This window comes from Girardinichthys multiradiatus, chromosome 7 (genome assembly GCF_021462225.1).
Source record: "Girardinichthys multiradiatus isolate DD_20200921_A chromosome 7, DD_fGirMul_XY1, whole genome shotgun sequence".
In the NCBI taxonomy this organism is placed as follows: Eukaryota; Metazoa; Chordata; class Actinopteri; order Cyprinodontiformes; family Goodeidae; genus Girardinichthys; species Girardinichthys multiradiatus.
In genome coordinates this window covers 49060998-49083806 of record NC_061800.1, presented here as the reverse complement: position 1 = coordinate 49083806, position 22809 = coordinate 49060998, and the positions used below count along the sequence as shown (strand labels likewise).

At 39.5% G+C, this 22809-nt stretch overlaps 1 protein-coding gene across 2 annotated transcripts in view; it reads left to right on the top strand.

Annotated features, from left to right (window-relative positions):
- Positions 1-22809, top strand: part of LOC124871432 (inactive dipeptidyl peptidase 10-like) — a 239827-nt gene that overhangs the window by 207016 nt on the left and 10002 nt on the right. For both annotated transcript variants that reach the window (XM_047370704.1, XM_047370705.1), the window contains exons 8-17: positions 5139-5259; positions 5979-6133; positions 14961-15058; positions 15258-15381; positions 18128-18166; positions 19702-19809; positions 20078-20169; positions 20472-20519; positions 21718-21839; positions 22376-22420. In XM_047370704.1, the coding sequence (XP_047226660.1) occupies positions 5139-5259; positions 5979-6133; positions 14961-15058; positions 15258-15381; positions 18128-18166; positions 19702-19809; positions 20078-20169; positions 20472-20519; positions 21718-21839; positions 22376-22420 (952 nt within the window). The remainder of the gene's footprint in view (positions 1-5138; positions 5260-5978; positions 6134-14960; positions 15059-15257; positions 15382-18127; positions 18167-19701; positions 19810-20077; positions 20170-20471; positions 20520-21717; positions 21840-22375; positions 22421-22809) is intronic.

Genomic DNA, 22809 nt, shown 5'->3' with positions numbered 1-22809 from the left:
ATTACATATTCATTTCCCTGTTTTCTTGCGGATTGTCCAAGATTCCTAAAGGATTGCACTGAATGTGTACATAACTCACATAGCTCTTACATGGGAAGCTGTCTGTATAAACATTCCCTATATCCCAAAACAACAATTTCATTTTAGAAGCATGTATTACCAGTGAGAAACCAGTGACCTTTGACATACACAAGACCCTCACCTGTTCATGAACCTCTATCTTGACACTTTGGAGGGTTAGGGAGAGCTCAAATCACATTATTGCCTGTGTCACACACACACACACCCACCCACACACACACACACACACACACACACACACACACACACACACACACACACACTCAGTGTGGAGACTGAAGACTGAATCAGAAGAATGAGGCTGAAGGTTGAGGTTGAAACAGAGTTCAGTTAGAGAATAACAGTTTTTTCTCTAAATCCATCAATAACTTTTGCTCTAAGTTGAAAAAAAAAACGTTTTAGGAAAGTTAAAGGTAACTAAAATTATCATTCCTTTTCCAAAATGGAGTCTCTCATGATTCCAAACAAACACATCATCGCTAGAGTCAATTTATAACTTGGAAACAGTATACTGAGGGATCGTAAAGTTTCTGTTAATTTCATATTTGTCTTACATCTTTCTCTTGCTTTTCCCCAGCTCTTTACAAGTGGTTGGTGCAGATTGTCTCTTACTCAAACATTTTAGCAGAGGAGGGCCTTGGAGTTGTTCTTTCTGATGTTGATGCAGAAGGGGAAGGTTCTTCTCATTGTACCGATGTAGGGAAGCACAATCTTTATTCACTTTATTTACTTTTAGATCTTTCTATTTTGAATTGATTTAAACTGGCTCATATATTCAGCAAATAGGTCCTGCTGGAAAAGCAAAATGAACTTACAATTCTGTCAGGTTACACAGTTCATTTTAGTAGGATTTCATGTGACAGGCCAGCATTAAGTTGAGTATACATTTAAAGTTTAAAGGCTGCATGTATTTTTTTAGATGTATTAACGCCTGAAAATACATACAATTAATTAATAACACCCTTAAACACACCCCTGTGTTATAATTGGCTCAAATAAGGTCTCGCCCCTAATGACGACATCCAATCAACATGCACGGTTACGCCCCTCGGCCACAACCCGTTGACCCCATGACTTCCCCACCCCCATGACCCCATGACCCCACTTAAGTTCACAAGTTCACCTGTCAAAACTTTGATAACAGGATGTCTTTCAGTCTCTTCAGTCAGTAGCCATGTCTAGGAGAGAGAAAGGATTAAACTCTGAAAGACAGGGCTATGTGGATCATCTGTAGAAGGTGAGCATTAAGTTGTTGCCAGCAGCAGCTCGGACAATTCCCCTCTCCAGAAAGGTGTCACAGGTAGACACAGAGTCAGGCCAGGTGTAGCTTCTAGGAAGAGAAAAGAGAGAACAAAGTTAAAAACTGAAATAACAGCAAATAATACAAAATTGGAGAGTAGTGTGAGAATGTAGCGAAGAGGGTGAAAGTGGTCATTATGTCCTCCAGCAGCCTAAGCCTATAGCAGCATAACTACACAGAAAGTTCAGGATAACCTAAGCCACTCTAACTATAAGCTTTATCAAAAAGGAAAGTTTTAAGCCTAGCCTTAAAAGTAGACAGGGTGTCTGCCTCACGGACTAAAACTGGGAGCTGGTTCCACAGGAGAGGAGCCTGATAACTAAAGGATCTGCCTCCCATTCTACTTCTAGAGACTCTAGGAACCACCAGTAAACCTGCAGTCTGAGAACAAAGTGCTCTGTTAGGAACATATGGACCAATCAGATCTCTGATGTATGATGGAGCTAGATCATTAAGGGCTTTATATGTGAGGAAGATAATTTTAAATTCTATTCTGGATTTAACAGGGAGCCAATGAAGGGAAGCTAAAATAGGAGAAATATGATCTCTCTTTTTAATTTTCATCAGAACTCTTGCTGCAGCATTTTGAATCAGCTGAAGGCTTTTAACTGCATTTTGTGGACATCCTGATAGTAAAGAATTACAATAGTCCAGCCTTGAAGTAACAAATGCATGGACTAGTTTTTCAGCGTCACTCCTGGACAGGATATTTCTAATTTTGACAATGTTCTGGAGATGAAAGAAGGAAACCCAGAAACCTGTTTAATATGGGATTTAAATGACATGTCCTGGTCAAAAATAACACCAAGGTTTTTAACTTTATTACTGGAGGTCAATTTAATGCCATCCAGGTTAAGTGATTGACTAAGCAGTTTCTTTTTTAAAGACTCCGGTCCAAAGACGACAACTTCTGTCTTGTCTGTATTTAGAAGCAGAAAATTTAAAGTCATCCAAGTTTTTATATCTTCAAGACATGCTTGTAGTCTATCTAACTGGTTGGGCTCATCAGGATTTATGGATAAGTAAAGTTGAGTATCATCAGCGTAACAGTGAAAATGTATCCTATGCTGCCTGATAATTTGACCTATTGGAAGCATATATATAGTAAAGAGAATTGGCCCAAGTACTGAACCCTGTGGTACTCCACAATTAACCCTGGAGTTTAAAGATGATTTATCATTTACATGAACAAACTGGAATCTGTCAGACAGATAAGATTTAAACCAGCCTAGCGCTGTTCCCCTGATCCCTACAGCATATTCCAGCCTTTTTAAGAGAATATTATGGTCGACTGGATCAAATGCAGCACTGAGATCTAACAGAACCAGAACAGACACAAGTCCATTATCTGAGGCCATAAGAATATCATTAGTGACTTTCAGCAGATCTGTTTCAGTGCTATGATGAGCTCTGAAGCCTGACTGAAACTCTTCAAACAGGTCATTGCTGTATAAATGTTCACACATTTGATTAGCAACTATTTTCTCAAGACTTTTAGATAAGAATGGAAGATTGGATATAGGTCTGTAATTTATTAAATCATCTCGATCAAGCGAAGGTTTCTTAAGTAAAGGTTTAATTACAGCTACCTTAAAAGCCTGTGGTTCTGATCCATTTACTAAAGATAGATTAATCATATCTAAAATGGGGCTGGTAATCAGAGGGAACACTTCCTTAAATAATTTGGTTGGGATTGGGTCTAACATACAAGTTGAAGGTTTAGATTAAGCTAATATTTCTGATAACTCAGGAAGCTCCACAGGATCAAAACAGTCCAAACACAGATCAGGTTCTACAGTTATTTCCAATGTTGTCTCACTTGCTGAGGTTGAAGTAATCATCTTCGGGAGTATGTCAAAGATTTTATTTTTAATATAATCAATTTTATCACGCAATGATGAAGAAACACTATGAACAAAAGAATCAATTTGTGAAGGGGAAGAAACAGAATGATTGCCCTCCACTGTGTTTTTCTGTGATAATGAAGAAATCAAAAGTGGAACAGATTCTTTAAAGGTTGTTACAGCATCGCCTGATAATGATCTACTATAATGAAATTTTCTTTCAGGTGTGGAGTACTCGGTTAAATTAAACTCAAAGGTTATTAAGAAATGGTCAGACAGGACAGGGTTATGAGGAAATATTGTTATGTCTTTACACTCAGTGCCATATGTCAGCACAAGGTCCAGAGAATGAAGACAAAGGTGGGTAGGTTTGTTAATGTTTTGAGCAAAGCCAGTTGAGTCTAAGATAGCATTAAACGCTATATTTAGGCTACCACTTTCAGTGTTAACATGAATGTTAAAATCCCCCACTATAATAACCTTATCTGTATTTAACACTAAATCAGATAAAAGGTCTGAAAACTGATCTAAAAATTGAGAGTAAGGGCCTGGTGGACGGTACAAAACAACAAACAGAAGTGGTTTTAGTGCTTTGCAATTTGGATGAGGAAAACTAAGGATTAAATATTCAAAAGAGTTGTAGCTATTGATTGGTCTGGGACTAATCAATAAATCAGACTGAAAGATGGTTACTACTCCTTCTCCTCGCCCAGTATTTCGAGGAATGTGAAAATTTAAATAATTAGTAGGAATTGACTCATTTATAGTAACATAATCCTCTTGCTGCAGCCAGGTTTTAAAGGCTCATCCGAGCTGAACAGAACTCCTGTTGGTACCAGTGCTACTGTTGCATTCTCAGGCTCATAACCAGTGTGTTGATCTGTTGGGAGTTCCTCCCAAACTAACTGGTTTTTCTTGTTTTTTTCTGGAGAATGCTGAGGAACTTTTACAAGCAAGGCTTAAACTTCCTCCTGTTCAGATGGTTCCATTCCAAAATTTATATTGTAGCAAAGTTTGGTTTAATATAACAAACAGAATTCATTTTCTTCTGGAAACGTTGCTTACCTCGGCTCATCATCATTGTATAACTTTATTATTTATGGTATTTATATTCTTAAATAAAACCCTCTTGCATTGACATCTTTTTTGTAACAGTTTTTTTTAGTTGGACAAAAAGAGTTATAAACATATAGATTCAAGACATTAGTGATCAAGTAATTATGCTGCTTTTTTTTAATTGTCCAGGATTTTTATTTTAAATGCATCGTATCTTTATATTTGTACTGCACAGAAACCATTTATTAATATTCCAAATTATTTTTAGTTCTTTTTTAACATGCTGCAGCAGACATTCAGTACATGTCTAATATTTGCCATCCTTCATTTTACTGAACGCAGAAGCTCAGTCTTGCCAGTACAGAGCAGTACCCCCTCTGTCTGAGGCAGGAGCTACATGCTAACTTGGTCAGAAGATAATCAAATACAGTCAAACTCATTAATAGTACATTTGTTTGTCTTTTTCAAGTAAGAAACTGTGATTTTGATGTGGTTATTGGTTAAAAACAATAATGTTTGATGTTAATTTACATCAAAGTTAAGACAAGCAGACCCATTTTCATCTCTGAACGTTGAAACACTCACTAACGCACACACATTCATACACCGATACGTAGATCAGTAGGCAATTTGAGGATGCCTTGCCCAGCGGTACATCGCCATGTGTCGGAATCGAACCTACAACTTCTCACTGAGCCACAGTCTTCTAAAACATTACTGCTATTATTTCCATCTATCCACCTGTATGTGATTACATATTATAATGAGGTGATGCTGAATAGTTAAAGTGTTGATGTGATATTTTAGCATCTTATTGAGAGAGATTAATGTTGTGACTGCTTGCTCTATTTCTGCAGATCTACATATTTGAAAACAACATCTACTACCGCTCTCATGTGAAGAGCAGCTCCCTCCGGCTCACATCTTCAGGAAAGGAAGGAGTTATCTTCAACGGAATCGCAGACTGGCTGTATGAAGGTGGTGACTCTGTTGTTACAGCAGCCAGAATCAGAACCAGGCTGGATTGTTTCCAGGCATCAGAATAAATCATGCAGCTGGTGTCGGTTGGATGTTCCTGTCAGTAGTGTTAAATACTAATATCTCTGATAGTTTTGACTCTGTCTGATTCAGATGAAAGGGCTGCTGGTTATTAACAGAAATATTTTAGCATAAACCCAAAACCCAGTTCTGACATCTTCATCATGTTTGTTTTACTGCAGATTTCTGGCTGTGAGGAATCGATTTGTGTGTTTTCCTCAGATTGACACTTACTCTGCAGAACTGAACTGCTGAAACTGTTTCAGTGTTAATTATTTTATAAAGCATAATTAGATGCCAATAAGTGATTGTTGGTGCTAAATTGCAACTTAATTGAGAGCCTTTTTTAAATGAACAAGTGTTTTCTTCTACTTCAGTGTGTATTTAGTGTGCCCATTAGTGGACAAATAAAAACGTATCTTCATAATAAAAGGATATTTGGAATACTTTAACAGCATAAAGAATAAGTATTTAAAAGCAGAGATTGGACTGAAGGTAAATTTTGTAAAGGGCTAACCATGAATGTGTTTGACTATGGGTCTAAATGTAGACGGCTGAGGTACTGAAGGGTAAAAACTTGCTACATCTACAGATGGTCACTTTGGAATCACATTCAAATCCTAAGTCTAAAGAATAATTGAAGGCTTTTGTTGAAACAGAGGAGATCCTGCAGACCCACGTGGCCCACTGGTGGTCTCCTGATGGGGAGAGGTTGGCCTTCCTGGTTCTCAACAACACTTTGGTCCCAAATATGGTTTTACCTCGCTTCACTGGCACAACGTACCCAAAACAAAAGCAGTACCCCTACCCCAAGGTAACTCTCCATAACTACATTCATCTGAAAACCCACCATCAGAATAAAAACTGAACACACCCTGTTTTCAATTCTGAGGCGCTGCACAGAGAGGAGTAGTGTGGAGGAGCCATCACTAGTCCCGACTCACCGCGGTTCTCCTCACATTTTTCATTAGTAATGGTTATGTGGATCCATTCTTAACTTTAGTACCTGCATGCTTGCAGTTCCAAGCAACCGACCCGTTCTGAAAACATGATGTCAGGAGACTGTCGCTCACTGATTGGATGGTGGGCGGGGTCACTAGCCACAGCATATTATAAGAACTAAAATCTTAAAATGTTAAATTGTTGTACGCTGGGTTATATGACCACTATAGCAAGCTAGCATTAGTTAGTGTTAGCCCTTACACGTCCTCTAGCTGGTTCCACTCCATGGCTTCCCTATCTCTCTGGTACTGATCCAGATGCTTCGTCTCTTCTTTTCACTTTCTCATTTCATGGTTTTCTTTGGCTGCGCGGTGGCGTAGTGGTTAGCACTGTTGGCTTGGAAGGAAGGAAGGAAGAAGGAAGAAAGAAAGAAAGAAAGGAAGGAAGAAAGAAAGAAAGGAAAGAAGAAGAAAGAAAGAAAGAAAGGAAGGAAGGAATTATGTAGCAAATAATAAATTGTAAAAGAACTTTAAATATGTTTTATATTTTATATTCCTCAAAGTAGCCGCCCTTTGCTGTAATGACTGAAATATTAACCTTTGACCCTCTCTCAATGAACCTCTGGGAAGTTCTTTCAAGACTTTCTGGAAACCATCTCAGGTGACCACCTCATGAAGCTCCTGGAGAGAACGCCAAGAGAGCAAAAGCAGTCATCAGAGCAAAGGGAGGCTATTTGGAAGAATCTAAAATATAAAAATGTTTAGAGTTATTTCACACTTTTTGTTTACTACATAATTCCATGTGTCTTCATTCATAGTTTTGTTTTCTTTGATGAGAAACTACAATCTAAATAGTCATGATGATAAAGAGACCCATTAAGTGAGAAAGTATCTCTAAACTTTCTGAGCAGTTGTGTAAACAGAAGTCAGATTATTGTCTTCTAGTGGCAGCAGCTCATCCTCCTCTCTGCTACATCCTGTAGTCCACCTGTAAAGATGTTCAGACTGCGCCTCCTCGGTGCAGATTGGCCAATCACATCCTTCTAGACAGGGAAAAAAAAGGCTAACTTGACTTTTACACAAATAATCACAACATTAAGATTTATTTATCAGTTATGAAATCTAAAGCAACCATGTCATGTATATACATTCACAATTTATTAATCATTTCATACTCCCCCTTCATACCTTTAATGACTTGGTCAACCAATCTAACTGCTGCTCTTCAATCTCACCTCCTATAAAATAGCTGGATTTGAGGCAGGCATCCTAATTATCTGCAATACAAGATGGCCACCATAGAGGACACACCCACACGGGGATGTTTGGACCGAATGACTTACATAACAGTACGTTGGAAAACTGGTGCACAACAAGGTGTTTAGACTTCATTTTACAACTTTGTAGAACCACTGTGGAGCAGTTAAGGAAGAACCTGATGAGTATTATTAGTCAGATTAACCACACATTGTCTTTGCTGTACCTTTTTCCAAAAAGAACACAAGAGTTATAAAAATACTTGCAATACCAATCATTAGCATCAGAACAGACCACCTTCCATTTAACTGCATCGTGACCTTGAAGTGGAATGTCCTTTCTTCTGGTACTGAAAGCAAACAGTTTTTTCCCAAAAAAACCAAATTATAAACAACTTAAAAAAAACAAAAATCCTGCTGCCTCTCCTGAGTGGCTTCAAGCTGCCCTGTTACCAGTACAGGTACAGTACAGGTGGGCGGTCATAGGAAGCTCCTCTAGAAATATATTTAGAAACAGGAACTCTAACCTGCTGGAAGTTAGGCTTCCATAGTCCAACTAAACAACGGTGGAAATGAACACATTCAAATTTGTAATAATACCATAATGATAAATATCAAGCAATAAACATAAAAGTTAGATAAAAGCATCCGAGATTTCCTCCTCAGAGTCAGTCTCGCTGTCAAAGTGGGAGGAAAGAATCTCTCACTGTGGTGTGTGTGCAGTGACCATCAGCTAAATATTCTGAATATCAAAAATGTGACATGATGTTTGTGGAAGGTCTGATTACAGGTCAATATTTCATAGTTTCAGAATACCCAAAAAGAATTTCAAAAATGGTCTAATCTATGGAGATATAAAATTTCACAAAAGAATCAACACCATAATTTCAGAGAGGTTATCATAATGTGGTCTTAGGGAGCTATGCACCATTTATAGAAACAAAGTACAACGTCTCTCTCGCATTGTCACTAAGTCCTCACTGGAGGTATGAGCTACCCTTTTTCCATGAGTGCTACAACTTTTGGAACCCCATGTTACTTTATTCTGACATTCCCCTCTTCTGGCGCAGGATCCAACCCATGTGACAATCCAGCAAAACATTTGTACAAAAATGTTTAGTAACCAAGATCACATAACCTAGAACCAAAGAAATGAATTCTGACATAACTATGTGTCATTATGAATTTAACAAAAGCAACATAAAGAAAATCCAGATGTTTTTAACTGCAATTCAGTTCCATTAACAACAAAACACAAACTTTAATTATTCAGTTCATCAATGTCTCACTTAGAAATTAGTCACATATCATCCTGATTTGTCTTGTATAAAGATGAGTATTAGATTAATGGACATCTAATGTAATTTAGATGCATAAACCCTACAAATTTGAATTTAATAAATAATTCCCACCAAGTATAAAGTCATGACTCAGATTATTTATCAAAAATATATTCCTTACTTTTGCATATCTTGAACTGTCAGCTAGCTTAATGGTACCAGGGAAACTTTCAATCTAATTAATCACCAATGATTCTGCATGCAAAACTAATTCTTCAAACTAGTTTAAACTATTTCATGAACCTTTTAGTAATAAAACACATAAATCTAAATGTCATGCTACATCCTTAATTATTATATAAAAACATGTTTTTAAGGCAACAATCACTACAAGCATTTTGATTCTATTGTCTCTTAAACAATGTTAAAACTCAGGAAGGGAGGTGCTGAGCGTTACCATGACAACAAAGGCATGAACCAACCTGGTAGGTGGGCGGAGTCAGGCAGAACTAACCTCTGATTGGCAGCCTATGGGCGGAACCACAGTTTCTTCATTCCAACCCATCTTAGTGTAACTTAAACTGCAAAACTATTAACATGAACCTACCTGAGAAACAAGCTGCTTCTTAACTCTCCTGAAAACTCAAAGTTTTAATCAATCTGGGATTTAGAAACATTATTCTAAACATGGATTATTGTTTCATGCAACATATAAACAAACATTCATTCCAACAAAACAAACAAAACATCAAAGACAAACAAATGGACAAATTTGAAGCTTCAAGAATTCAAAGATATTTTTAACAATCTCTTTTCAGAATATGTTTTCTCAGCCATATCTTTTAATGCTACAATTGATCAATTTCATTATGATAATCTTCAGGATCCTTTTTAAAAATGAGTGCACATAATCCAAAGAGATCTCAAACTATTTAGAAGCACAGCAACAGTTTTCTCTTATATGAATCCAAATTTACTGATGCTGAAACCTTTTGCTAATTCTTTGTACTGTAACTCTATAATAATAACTACAATCCTGAGAGTTATTGTTATAATTCTCTTTTTGTTCGGCTCAATTTGATCGCAGCTGTATTGCAGAATATCAGGTTAAATGCAAAAAAGTATTTTAATTTAATTCAATTTAAATTCAAAGATACTTTATTGATCCCCGAGGGGAAATTAGACAAGTCAGCGTTGACATTTTTATGTTATACCCAAACTAAACAAAACTGCAGTGTTTGACTTAATCAGAAATTAAGATAAGAAGCTTGTCTCCAAACTGGACTTTTTCTCATTTTCTTTAATTTGGCTATTTAAATTTTGAGAGTTGAGGAGAACTTATTACTAGAACCCCTCTTTAATAATCCAAATGCTGATAAATGTTCCAATATTTTATCTCTTAGTAATCTGAAATTACCTTGTGTACCTTTCTACTCCTATGTATTCTTTTAAACTTTAAACCCTAAGAAATCAAACAAGGAGACTGGAGTTTAAGCCGACCATCCTCTTACTGTTAAGAGAGCCTTTATTTCTTTTCTTTTCCTAAAATGAAGGATTTTACTTGTCTTGATTCTGTTATAAAAATCCTAACCTTGGTTCCAAAACTAAACTCTTCAACCCCAATCTGTGTCCCCAGAGTAGAACTTTTGAGTATTATTGCATTTCAAAGTCACCAAAATGACTGGAACTCATTATTGGCTTAGATCTGTTTTAATAGGTAATCGATCTACCTTTAATTAAATATTATAATTTTATGGACCCAAAATCTATGGCTTACGGGCTTCAGGAGTCCAGGAACCACAAGTTGAGTACTACTGCATTGAACAATGGTGTTAACTTTCTGCAGAGATTGAAGGATTGGCTAAATATATTATTTCTGCTTGGACAATAATCAGATTTAAAATTATTAGTTCACAGCTCCTAATTTACCTCAGATCATATTTGCTTCTAACACAGTTCATAAGAAGCTTCAGACAAACATTATGCTAAAAAACCAAAAACAGAACAAAAACCAGATCTGTTTTAAAATAAAGAAAAAGCATCCTTAAAAACTTGATACTGTGGTGGAAAATAACTCGGTTCTGAAGGCCTTTTTATGCAGAGTCTTTTAGGAAACATGAGATTAGTTTAATTTTTGTGTGGTACCACTGTCCAATCAGATTCTTTCTAAATAACCCAATTTTTCATTCTCATTTTAAAGGTTTGTTTTACCAAGGAAAATGTGTTTGACAAAACCAATTACTCTCAAAAGTTTTAAAAGTTTTTAGCTGGTGATATCTTAGAAAACAACAAGTGTTTTAATATTTCTGTGCAGCACAGAACTGATTAGGTTTCTCTTTCTTTCTCCAAAGGGAGAAAAAAGAACCTGCAGAACCAAACCTTTCATAGTTTTTGTCAGGATCTGATATAAGGTACAGTGTAAATAAACATGCTACATAAATCAGAAGAGGGAAGAAAAAACCTAATATAACCTCATCCCAGCAGCTGCTGTGAAAAACAATGAATTTGTACTTTCCACAAGCGTCAGTTAACACTTGTGGACAAAAACTGCACCAAACTGTAAATACTGTGTCAGAAACTGTATGAAGACCATCTGCAGTAAAACTAAGCCTGTTTTAATGAGGTCTCTACCCATTAGATTTATGGGATACAAACTCTGACAACAGAAAATTATACCTGAAGGAGAAACCCATCAGGTTTTAAACATGCGCTGGGTTTTATAAAAATACTCCTTCATGAGATCTGTCCTGAGAATAACATAGAAACACTTGGTTACTGCTGAGTTTTGGAGATGTTGTAACTTCCTCTGCTTTTTAATAACTTTTAATAACTATAATAATTGACCCTGAATATTCCACGACGAAAGAGAACTTGTTTCTCTGAAAGAATTAACTGGAAAGTATCAAATGAGTTAAGTTATCACCCTTTTAAAGATACTTTTCTAACACTAAAATAATATTTTAACCCGCTATATCTGTCAACGTCAAGCAAGCGTCACATGAGCAGCGGTTAATAAGCGTTATTCATTGCAGAAAATAGGAAAAGATTTATGCAAATGTGTGTGTGTTTGTACGTTACCTCCATCAGTTTCTAAATCGCTCCAGAGTCAGACTGTCAGGCACACAGTTCTCTATCAGTCCAAAAAACAACCAGGCCCTTCCCAGGTCTGTTGGTGAGACATTCAATCATTCTTTGTCCACTTTAACTTCTCCAGGAGGGAGAAAGAAGAAACTTTGCTCCGGTTTCTCTTCTGCCCGCATAAGATGCTTTCAATATAAATCCAGTGTATCGCTCTTCTGGCTCTTGCAAACAGCATGGATCGTTGTCCATCTCAGTGGGTCCAGACTTCTTCTGAGTTTCGTTTTTTTTTTCTTGTAGAAAGTCACACTGCGATTTTCAACATGCAGGAAGGTAGATCTCTTTCTTTCAGGCCGTTCTGGAGAAGCGTCTCTGATGGAGTAGCCATGGAGAAGGGCAGGTTTCTAAAATCCAGACTCAAAAACGCAGATGTTGAACTCAAATCCCATATATGTGTGTATTTGTGTGTGAGAGAGGCAGAAGAAAAGTTTAGTATTGGTTCAGATTTTGGACACAGAAATATTATCAGTCAGTCAGTCAGTTGTCCACCTGCCTGTCACTTCCTTCCACAACATGAACTACACTCCTTTCTAAAACAACTTTCTTTTCGCATCTCTAATGTCCCTTTTCACTTTTACCTTCTTTTCCGACTGATCGCAATATTTAAGACAAACAAAACTTCCTTCAGGAAAGTTTTAACTCTTTAACCCCTTAATTGATGCACTCTGTGCTTTTTAATCTTTTCTTATGTTTTTTTATTTATTTTTCCATCAACTGTTTTACTTGAAACTATTTAAACTATTTTACTTATTTACACTCAAACTTCCACGCTGTGAAAAACCAAACTTATCTTCCAAATTAAAGCACATTTAACACAATCATCCCCACTTTTTTCTTTCATTATTTTATAAATCAGAGTCTGAAGAAGGAGACACCCCTGATGCCTCAAGGTTCTGGAACCATTTGTTTTACCTGTTCAGCGGCACGTCTGCCCACTGGCTTTTCTCCTTTATGAGGTGTAGAAAATTGCTAAAAACCACCCGCAAAACCCTGTGTTCTGCTTTATCTTATTGTTACCAATAAGAACCTCCCTGCCATTCCTTTTGCAGGGTAACCGGGCCCTCAGCTGATGTCCTCCCTCTCGCAACTCTGGAACCTAATTAATTAGTTAGGAGATGATGGTTAATGTGTAATAAAAAATTATAATATACATTATATCATACAGAGCAACTTCTCACCCAGATATATTTGAAGACAAATTGTTCGGATCTAATCAGCCAGAAGCCGCAGGCGGACACCCGGACTCCACTACCGTAAAATGGAAGTGGACTGAGGACAACGTCTCCAGGCTGGCCAGGCGTCTGTGTCCCATCCCGCGGTCTCCTCTGGCACGTTAGATCCTGTTCGTGACGCTAAAATTGTTGTGGAATTTTCTTATCAAAGTGGAGAGAAGTTGACTCATAACAAGAAAAAATCCGGACTTTGTCTTTATAAGTTTTATTCAAAGGCATTCAGCATTTGAATGACTCTGTCACCGAGCAAGTCAGTTGAACAGAGCCCCGAACGCTATTTTCACACAGTATTTATACCAGAACAAGACAATGTTATCTCAACTGCAAAGAGTCCATGTTCATGACCCCAACCCTTCTTCAGTTCAACAGTGACAAGGTTATCTAGGAACAGACCTAACTGCCCTTCTTGACATTGTCCTAAAGATGGGTCTGAACCATCAAACTTCTGACAGCTTCTTCCTCTAACACAGATGTTCTGAGGAGTAAGATAAAAAAGGTCATACACTGTGAAATGCTTACTGCAAGAATTTCCATCACAGAACAAAAACACATCATATTATACTGAGTCATTATTCATTTAACAAAAACTGTCAGCAATGACTTTAGAGCAGCAACTGCTGCTGCCCATCAACCTGGGAAGGGTTAGAAGGTCATCTCCTAACTAAATAAAGACCATCAGAGAGAAATATTATTTCCAAGAGGAAAACATCTCAGACAGCTGCCAATCTTCACAGGGTTGGACATTCCAGCAGACTGACCCCAAGGTCAGAGCGTGAAACTGAAAGAAATGACTCTACAGGTCTCAGTCAGCAGGTTAAAGGTTAAAGGTTGTGACACTCAACCTGTATGACTGGAAGGTTGAAGGAGAAAGCCTAATCTTTCTAAAAACAAGATGGCTACAGGCCTTTGGTTACCAAATGTGCATCTGAAAAAAGAGATGTTTGGCACCCCTGGCTACCAGTCTAGAGTCAAATCTGAGTCCATCTGTCCAACAGCTGAAGCTTGGTCCAAACTGGGTCATCAACAGAACCATGATCCCAAACACAGCAGACCTACAACAGATCGACTGAAAAAGACAAGAATTAAGGTGTTGCCATGGTCTAGTCAAAGTCCAGACCTCAGGCTGACTGAAATCCTCTGGTGGGACATTCAGAGCTGAGCAGAGACATTAATGAACTGAGGCAGCTTTGATACAAAGAGTGGAGCAAAGTTCCTCATGACTCCTGTTGTTTCTCTCTGTGGGTGAATAAGTTGTTAATTCATGGGGTGTACATACTTTTTCTGTGTCAGCTTTCAGCATTCTGGAATATTTCTTTTAATTTTCATTGATGTTATGTTTTCCATTTGTTGCTGGGGTTAAAAGTCTTTTAAAGCAGCTGATGCTGAAATATTAAATGTTTTCTGGGTTATTTTAGAGCTGAAAGAATTACTTGATTTGCCATCATCTTCAGGTTTCTGATTGTTGCTCATGAGGTTAAAATGCTTCCTGCTCTTCTCAGGAAAACCTCTAAAAGCCACAAGATCTACTGATAAAGATCACATTAAAACTCCACCTGTATGGGAAATATAAAGCCATAATGAAAGATTACTTACTATATAAATATATAAGGATCGCTCAGCTCTCTGGACGGTTTGTCTGGTGTTCGATGTGTAGCAGATGTTTAACCTCAGTGTTTACATAACCAAGTTTGCATTGAAATGGTTTTCATCCCAAACCAGTCAGATTTCCAGTTTCATCAAGGATGGTTCTGCTGCAGTCTAAAAGCTTCTGATCCTTTTTACGTCGTTCTGCAGGCCGGCCAACCCAACCCAGCGGTGAAGCTCTACGTTGTCAATATTTACGGGCCGACGCACACGCTGGAGCTGATGCCTCCAGAGACGCTGAAGCTGCGGTGAGAAGAGCTGCATTTCCTCTGTCAGACCTTTGCATCAGCAGTGGTGGCCCTTAGAGGGATACGTATGACATTTAACTTTTCTCAGACCAGAGACTTTAACTAGGCCGCTGCAGAAACAGATAGCACAAAAGAAGCACACCTTCTAAAGGTCTGGCTACTGACCAGCAGCTTATGTCTAATGATTTCCTTCTTCTAGGGAACATTATGTGACCATGGTGAAATGGATCAGTAAGACCAAGACGGCAGTGAGGTGGCTGAACCGGGCCCAGAATGTCTCCATCTTGACCGTGTGTGACACCACCACCGGAGCCTGCGTTACGGTCCGTTTTCCTGTTTGTCTGATACCAAAAGAACATTTAGAATCACCTCCTCTGATTTATGACCTCAACATTTATTCCCATACAGAGCTTTCCAAATGTTTTCCCACCTTGACCTTTCACCTTTTCTCATGACAAACAGAAACTCGGGTTATTTTATCAGGGTTTATTGTGACAGACCAGCACAGTGGTGCAGAACCGTTAGGTGGAGGACATGAAATCATCTCCACAGTGGTTTTCATTGGGATTTAGCCCCCTTTACTCTGATACTGGAAATAAAATCCAACCACCTGACTTCAGAAGTTACCATAGTCCAGCTGTGAGTCTAGCTGCAGATGTTTTGTTTCTGGCCTCGGAGGTTCCTCAGAGAACATTAGAGAACAACCAGCATCATTAAGACCAAGGAACCCAGCAGACAGGTCAGGAAGGACGTTTTGAAGAAGTTTAAAGCAGAGGTTAGGTTCTACAACAAGCAGGGTTAAGGGCGGGTCCAGTCCAGGTTTAACTAGAGCTTTTATTCAGCAGCTCTCACTGCTCGGTGACTTCATGTTTCCACTGAAGAACCTCCTGTTGGTTTGTGGTCTCTGAGGAAGAGTTTAAACAGCAGAGAGGAAGGAGAGCTTCCTTAGAGATCATTAACATTTAATCATTTCTGCAGACCAACACCTGCTCTGCTCAGGAATATTTAACCTGCAGGACAGAGATGAGGTATAAAGGTTTGACATGACAATAAATGCCTTATCTTAAAAATATTCATAATGTTGGTTTAAATTATTGGACAGAAGTTCATTAAAGTCATTTTTTCACAACGTTGATTATCTGTATAATTTCTGTATCTCCAGATTTTACTTCACCATGACTTAAACTGACTCGCCGGCTTTGCTTTGTAACCAAACTGCTGAGATCTTCATTCCGAAGCTTCTGGTTGCACGGAGCAATAAAAGATCATTCCTCAACCTGATCATCCATGTGAAGCACATGGAGCTTTAATCCAGGGATTTCCACCTTCTCCAGCGTTGAGCAGACAATTCTAACATCTAAAATGAGTCCCTGAGTAAACTCTCCATTCCTGTGCTGATGCAGGACAATTCTTTCTTTGTTCAAATAGGAGCAGATGTGTGTTGGACCTGATCTTCTAAAGTGATCTTGGTCAAACCTTCTCCAGATCTTCGGGAGATTTCCTTTGGACTATGGCTGCATTTTTGCAGATTTCCAGTCCAGTTCAGGGCCCGACCATGCCAGCAGGTTGTTGAGTCATTTCTCTCTGCTCTGAGCTCAGTCTGATGTCTTCACCCTTAGTTGATCATCTCCAGAACTATTCTGTTCTGATGTTGCTTCCAGTCCAGTTCTTGTCTCGCCCAGTTGTCCTCTGGTCCGAGTCCCGCTTTGGCTCCTTTAGATCCAATCTGATCAATATTTGGAGCTCATTAATTATTGGTTGGTGTTGCCTTGGTTACAACTGATCAAACATGTCCTACTTTGTTGAGTCAGCATTAAAAATGAGAAATGATGAACCAGCAGAAGTGAAGACGAGTTGCCAGGTCTACTTAGAACCACCTTCAGCAGATGAATATCATCTAAAAGGAGTAGCTGCACATATCTCAGCCAGAAGGTTGTCTTTCAGTCTCCTCCACAGCAGGAGTAAAGCTGCACAACATCAGAAATCCTCCAGAAAGCAAACGTTCTTCACAGGGTCTTGAGGTCATATGAGGAGCTCAGTGAGAGTGAAGCTCTTGTCCTGTAGTCATTACAGTGGCAGCGGCGTGTGGAGGTCATGGGTGGGCTTGGTCCTCACCTGGCTGCTTTAGATGTTATGGGTTGGTTAGGTGGCTCAACATACATAAAATGCATTTCCTACTGAAACTGATGACCGGATCAGAACCTTTGCTCAAAACTGACAGAAGAGCTGCTGAAGAGGCAGGGAAGCTTCCTTCTGTTACTGATTTCAATCTCAGGAACAAAGTAAGAAATGAGTGATTCAGAGACACTTTTATTGAGAATAAAACACTTTTAAGCCTAAAAAATGTTAAAAATGAAACAGTTTCAAGGATTTTCAGCCTTAACTCTGTTAGGCATCTGAGTCAGCTTTCAGGAACAGTGATGTTGTTGTAATAAAGTATTAACAGAAGCTGTCTGTTTGTGTATAGTTAAAGGCTGCTCTGGTTGCTAACGTCTTCCAGCTCCAGTAGTCCACCAGAGCGTGACCTGAATACATCTTGTGTCTTTGAATGAATTTAGCTTCATTTAGTTGTTTTTCTGAGTGTTTGTCGATTAAAACTGCAGCACGAGTTCCAGTAAAATCCCTCAACCATCTTTTTGTATTTGGACGATGCGGTGCATATTTAACCCTGAAGCTGAACTCTGGGACTCAGTGGGCCGCTCTCCAGATTTACACCGCCTGAATTCGTTCGATTTTACACGAACAAACATGTCGTCCAGCCAAGAGGCAGCTGAAATGGGTTCTGGACGCAGCGCGTGCCAGAACTCTGCCTGCTGCTCGTGCCTGTTGGGTTAGAACCAGAGAACAGACTGAAAGTGGTGTTTCCCAAAGGCTGGTGGAAATAAACAGCAGAGTGAGGAGGTCTATTATGTGGCTGGAAAATGAGCCTCTGAACTACAACTACACACATTTTATACAAAATCAAAAATCTGTTTGTATTTTCTGACATGATTTTAGCAAAAACACTCGAAAGCAACAGAGAGAAAGGTTTTTACAGAGGACTAACATTCAGTTTGTTTTGATTTTCAGAGACATGAAGAAAGCTCGGAGCTCTGGCTTTCAAAGCAGGTAAACCTTCATCCATTCATCATCTCACTTCTTAAAAACATGTCAGATGTTTCTGTGAATAAACGTCTCAGCCTCAAACATGCTGCACAGAGAAGCAGATCATGGAGCTGTGACTGTAGAGCAGAAGGTGGTGAACATCTCGGATCTTCATAAAGACAGAAGACAAACCAGTTGACCTCTGGGATGAAAATGAATATATTTATACTGCACTGTTGTCTGCGGTTATGCTCCAGATTGTTGACCTTCATTAGCAGCAGCTCCTAATCCCAGACTCTCCCTGCTTTCCCAACCTTCACATCTCTGACTCTAATGACATCATAAGGGTCAGAGGTTATGTTTCAGTGAGCCGAGGTTCACTGCAAAGAGCATATTCAGGTGACTTGGTGAAACCAGTCTAATCACACACAGGAGTAGATGTTCCTGAAATCATTATCTTCTTGTTTTAGAAATGCTCCATCATCACTTTGCATCAAAAGGGCTTCGGGTTGTCCAAGTGAGTCCAGCAAGCTCCAGGGTTGTCTATAGGAGTGTTTTGCCACCAGTGCAGAGCTTGCCCATAGAGAAGCCATTTCTGTACGAGGAAACCATCAAGGACTGGCCGAAATTCTGCAGGAACAAGAAGGATGGAAAGCAGAAGACTGGTGTAGAGTTATTTTCTCTAATGAATTCTCCTCACTGCTTTAAACATCTGGAGAAGGTAGAATTTGAGCCCCCATGAGCCCGGTATAGTTTCCAAAATGAAGCATCCTGATCCAATCCATGTGTGGAGATGGTTCTCCACCAAGGGAGTTGGAGGGACCCAGTTCTGCCCAAGAACATTGCCATGGATGAAAAGTGGGATCAAAATGTCCTCCAAGAGCAGTGTTGTCCAACAACCCAGAGACAGTTTGGTGATGGTCTGTGGGTTTTCCAGCCTGATGGAGCACCAGGTTACAAGACTAGAGTGATAACAAAGCTGCTCAAAGATCCGGACATGGAAATGTTGGACCTGTGGTCTGGAGGCTCCCCAGATCTGAACCCTGCGGAGAACCTGAGGTCAGTTTTCAAAAGGCAGATGGAGAAACAGAAGCCAACAAAGTGAGATCATGTAGATCTGGTCCAAAAGCTGACCTCCAGCAGGTCAGAGAGGATTCATGAAGTTAGTAAGGTGAAAAACACTGAAAATGTTCCTAAAGCTGACGTTTTAATTGTTTTCCTGATATCACAGAAACATGCAGAAGACAAATGACCTTTGCTCCTGCTTTGACTCTGCTGTGACAGGTTCATTCATTTTATGTTTCTTCTCTTCATGTTTGTTTCTCAGCAGCAGCGTCCTCTAAAATCCGTCGCTTTCAGTCACACTAAACACGTCAAATTGGTGCAAATTGCAGCTTTTATGCTAAGAGGTGCTTTCAGTGGGGAGACCATTTACACCCTTTTCCTCTCACTGCTGAATGTAGAGCGAGAGCTTCAGCGCCTCCATCAGATCAACGAACGTCAGACAGGCTTCAGAACCCAGCTGATCAACACAGTTAACTTCTGCTTTCTCTCAACAGAACCAAGAACCCGTGTTCTCCAAGGATGGTACCCGATTCTTTCTGACTGTCCCGGTGAAACAAGGAGGACGGGGAGAGTTTCATCACATCGCCATGTCCACAACACAGGTGAGGCTCCGCCCACATGAAGGCCCAAACCGATGGATGTTATCTATCCACAGCTTGGTCCTAGAGGTACACGAGGTGAGCAGGATGTGTGCTGGGATGTCGGCAGTAACAAGCTGGATGTAGAACCTGCAGGTTTCACATCCTTCACACCAGCTTCCCGTTACCGTGGCAACATGTCCCACCCAGCCTGTTGTTAAACACCATGATTTCTATTAAAAGCTCCAGGATTTCTATATTCAGGGGAATCTGTTCTGTTTATTCGTTCCAGTTCAGAGAGGATCAGAACGAGGTCCGACATCTAACCTCAGGGAACTGGGAGGTGACCAGGATCATCGCCTACGATGAGAACTCCGATAACCTGTGAGTGGTGGACATCTGTAAATAAACCCAGACACCAGCTTCATTTATGAAGCACAGCTTAACAACCAGAGTCATTCCGGGGTCCTCACAGAACACAGTGAACCCAAAGGCAGGTAAAGAAAATCTAGTTAACTGAAATCCACTAACAGAACCTAATTGGTTCTGTTTCAGCCTAATGCAGTGAAGGATGCTAGACTCAGAAAGAGGCCTTTTGGGAAATAGAGTCAAAGGAAAAAAGATTAACTTCAGATTTGAAATCTTTGTGTCTGTTGGTGCTAATTGTGTTTAATTTCTCCTGCTAGTTATTTCCTGAGTACAGAGGGCTCACCACGGAGACGGCAGCTTTACAGGTTCGCCTTTTTATGCTTGTTTGATTTTATTGGCAACTGATAAAAAAACTAGTGAAAATATAAAAGATTTTCATTAGTCCACCAAAAGATTGGAAGATGTTCACTTAACTTCTGTTCTTTAATTATTTAGCATGATTAAGCTGGGTTCCTTTATTTTAGGGAAATAAATAATCTGTCAACGTCTCCTAATAAATCTGATGATGAACTCGTTGCATTTAAAGAACAAATTTCTCAGGTTTTGGATTCATTAGGATACATGAAGCCCAGAATGAAAACTGGTACCAGAATCTAGAACAAGTTTCATTATTAGTCTGAGATCAATTTATTAATCACTTACTGGTTATGAGTATGACAAACAAACATATACTTTATTCTACAAGTACTGCAGGCTGCAGGTTGATATTCTAGCACAAACACTCCAAATATTAATAAAGGTGATCAAAGTGAAACAAATGAGGTCTGAGGTGCTCAGAGTGAAGAGCAGTGGTTAGAGTACAGTTCCCTGTGGTGCTCCTGACCACCTGGTTAGACACAGAACCTCCAGACTGTGGTCTGTTTGTCAGGTAGTCTTTGATCCAGGAGATTGTTGAGGCCTCCACCTGAGTCTTCTGGTGTTTCTGGATTGTGTTAAATGTTCTGGAGAAATCAAAGAACATTATCCTCACAGTGCTGCTGGCTTTGTCCAGATGACAGTGGGTTTGTTGAAGTAGGTGTATGATGGCATCTTCAACTCCAACTCCACAGCAATAAGCAAACTGAAGGAGGTCCTGATGGTTTACTGTTTGCTTACTCAGGTGGGCCAACAGGAGTCTCTCTAGGACCTTCATGATGTGAGATGTCAGGGCAACAGGTCTATAGTCATTGAGCTTTCTTTCATACTGAAACCAGACACTAGGTCTTCCACAACACTGGAACCTTCTCCTGGATCAGGCTAAGGTTGAAGAGGTTCTGCAGAATTCCAGAGATCTGCTCGGCACAGGCCTTCAGGATTCAGGGGCTGAAACCATCTGGACCTGCGGCCTAGTTCGGGTTCAGTCTGCCAATAATACAGTTTATTATTGGCTGCTATTCTAGACAAGAGGTTTTTTTAGAAGCGTCCTGCAGAAAAGCAGTTAGAGAAGGTCAAAGGTCAGATCTGATGTTAGTGTGTTCAGGTATAATAAGAATAAAGCAATAACATCATATTTTCTCTCCTCAGTGTTAAAACTGTGGGTCTGTTCCCACGAAGGTGTTTAACCTGTGAGCTCAGTAAAGCCCATTGTCTGTACTTCGGCGCCGACATCAGCCCCTCCAACCAGCACGTTCTGCTCCACTGTAAAGGTAGGCCCGCTTTCAGACCCTCCACCAAGAACAGAATCATGTTGTGTCCTCTTGTATCAGATCAGCTCTGGGTCAATCTTTGCCCTGATCCAACACGTTTAACTGGAAAACGATGAGGGACCCAGTCCTTCAGATTGTCCTGCTGAGAAATGTTCAGTGATGTTCTGAACATTGGACCTTTCAGTTCAGTTGACTGAAACGTTTCCCTGTCTTGTTTCCGATTTATTTCAGAATGTTTTCATTCATCTTTCATTGGATCAGAACTTTGAAATCAGCCTTCAGCTCCAGTTGGTTTTATACAGTACCACAGCTTGCTTTTAAAGAGACATGGTCCCACCGCCTCTCCTGAAGCTCCTAATGTCTGTTAACACAAGGAGCTAGTGGTTCTGATCCACTGAATTAAAGGACAGGAACAAAAGAACTTGGAGAAACATTGTTGGAGGATGTTTCCATTTATTTGTTGCATAATAAAAAGTCTTTTAGGTCCGGATCCCAGACAAGATACTTTTAGATTAATGATGTTTTCCTCCTTTCAGGTCCAGGAGCACCAACTGTGATCTTACACAGCCTCAACAACTCCAGTAAGTGATACAGTTGCTGAAACTTCAACTGGGATTAAACCAGTTTCTGACAAGGTTCTAAAACCAGTTGGATGTTGGGCTCTCACTGCCTGAAATAGACCGATATACAGAGCTGTTAGAAAGTTTTCACACCTAGGACTGGGCAATGACGATTGGTCTTCTCTCCAAAGTTTGTGGCATTTTTGTAACAACAATAAAAAACAATTTCTTGGTTCTTTGTTGATCATTTTTATACTTCCATTTGGGTCTCTAAGGCTTCTACAAACAGTCCAAACACTATAAATGAATGTTTTATGTTTTCTAGAAAACGTGCGGTTTTAAAAGTTGTGTAATTGTGACATCACGGTCACGCTGGCACCTAGCAACGTTACCCGAGTCCCGCCCTGACC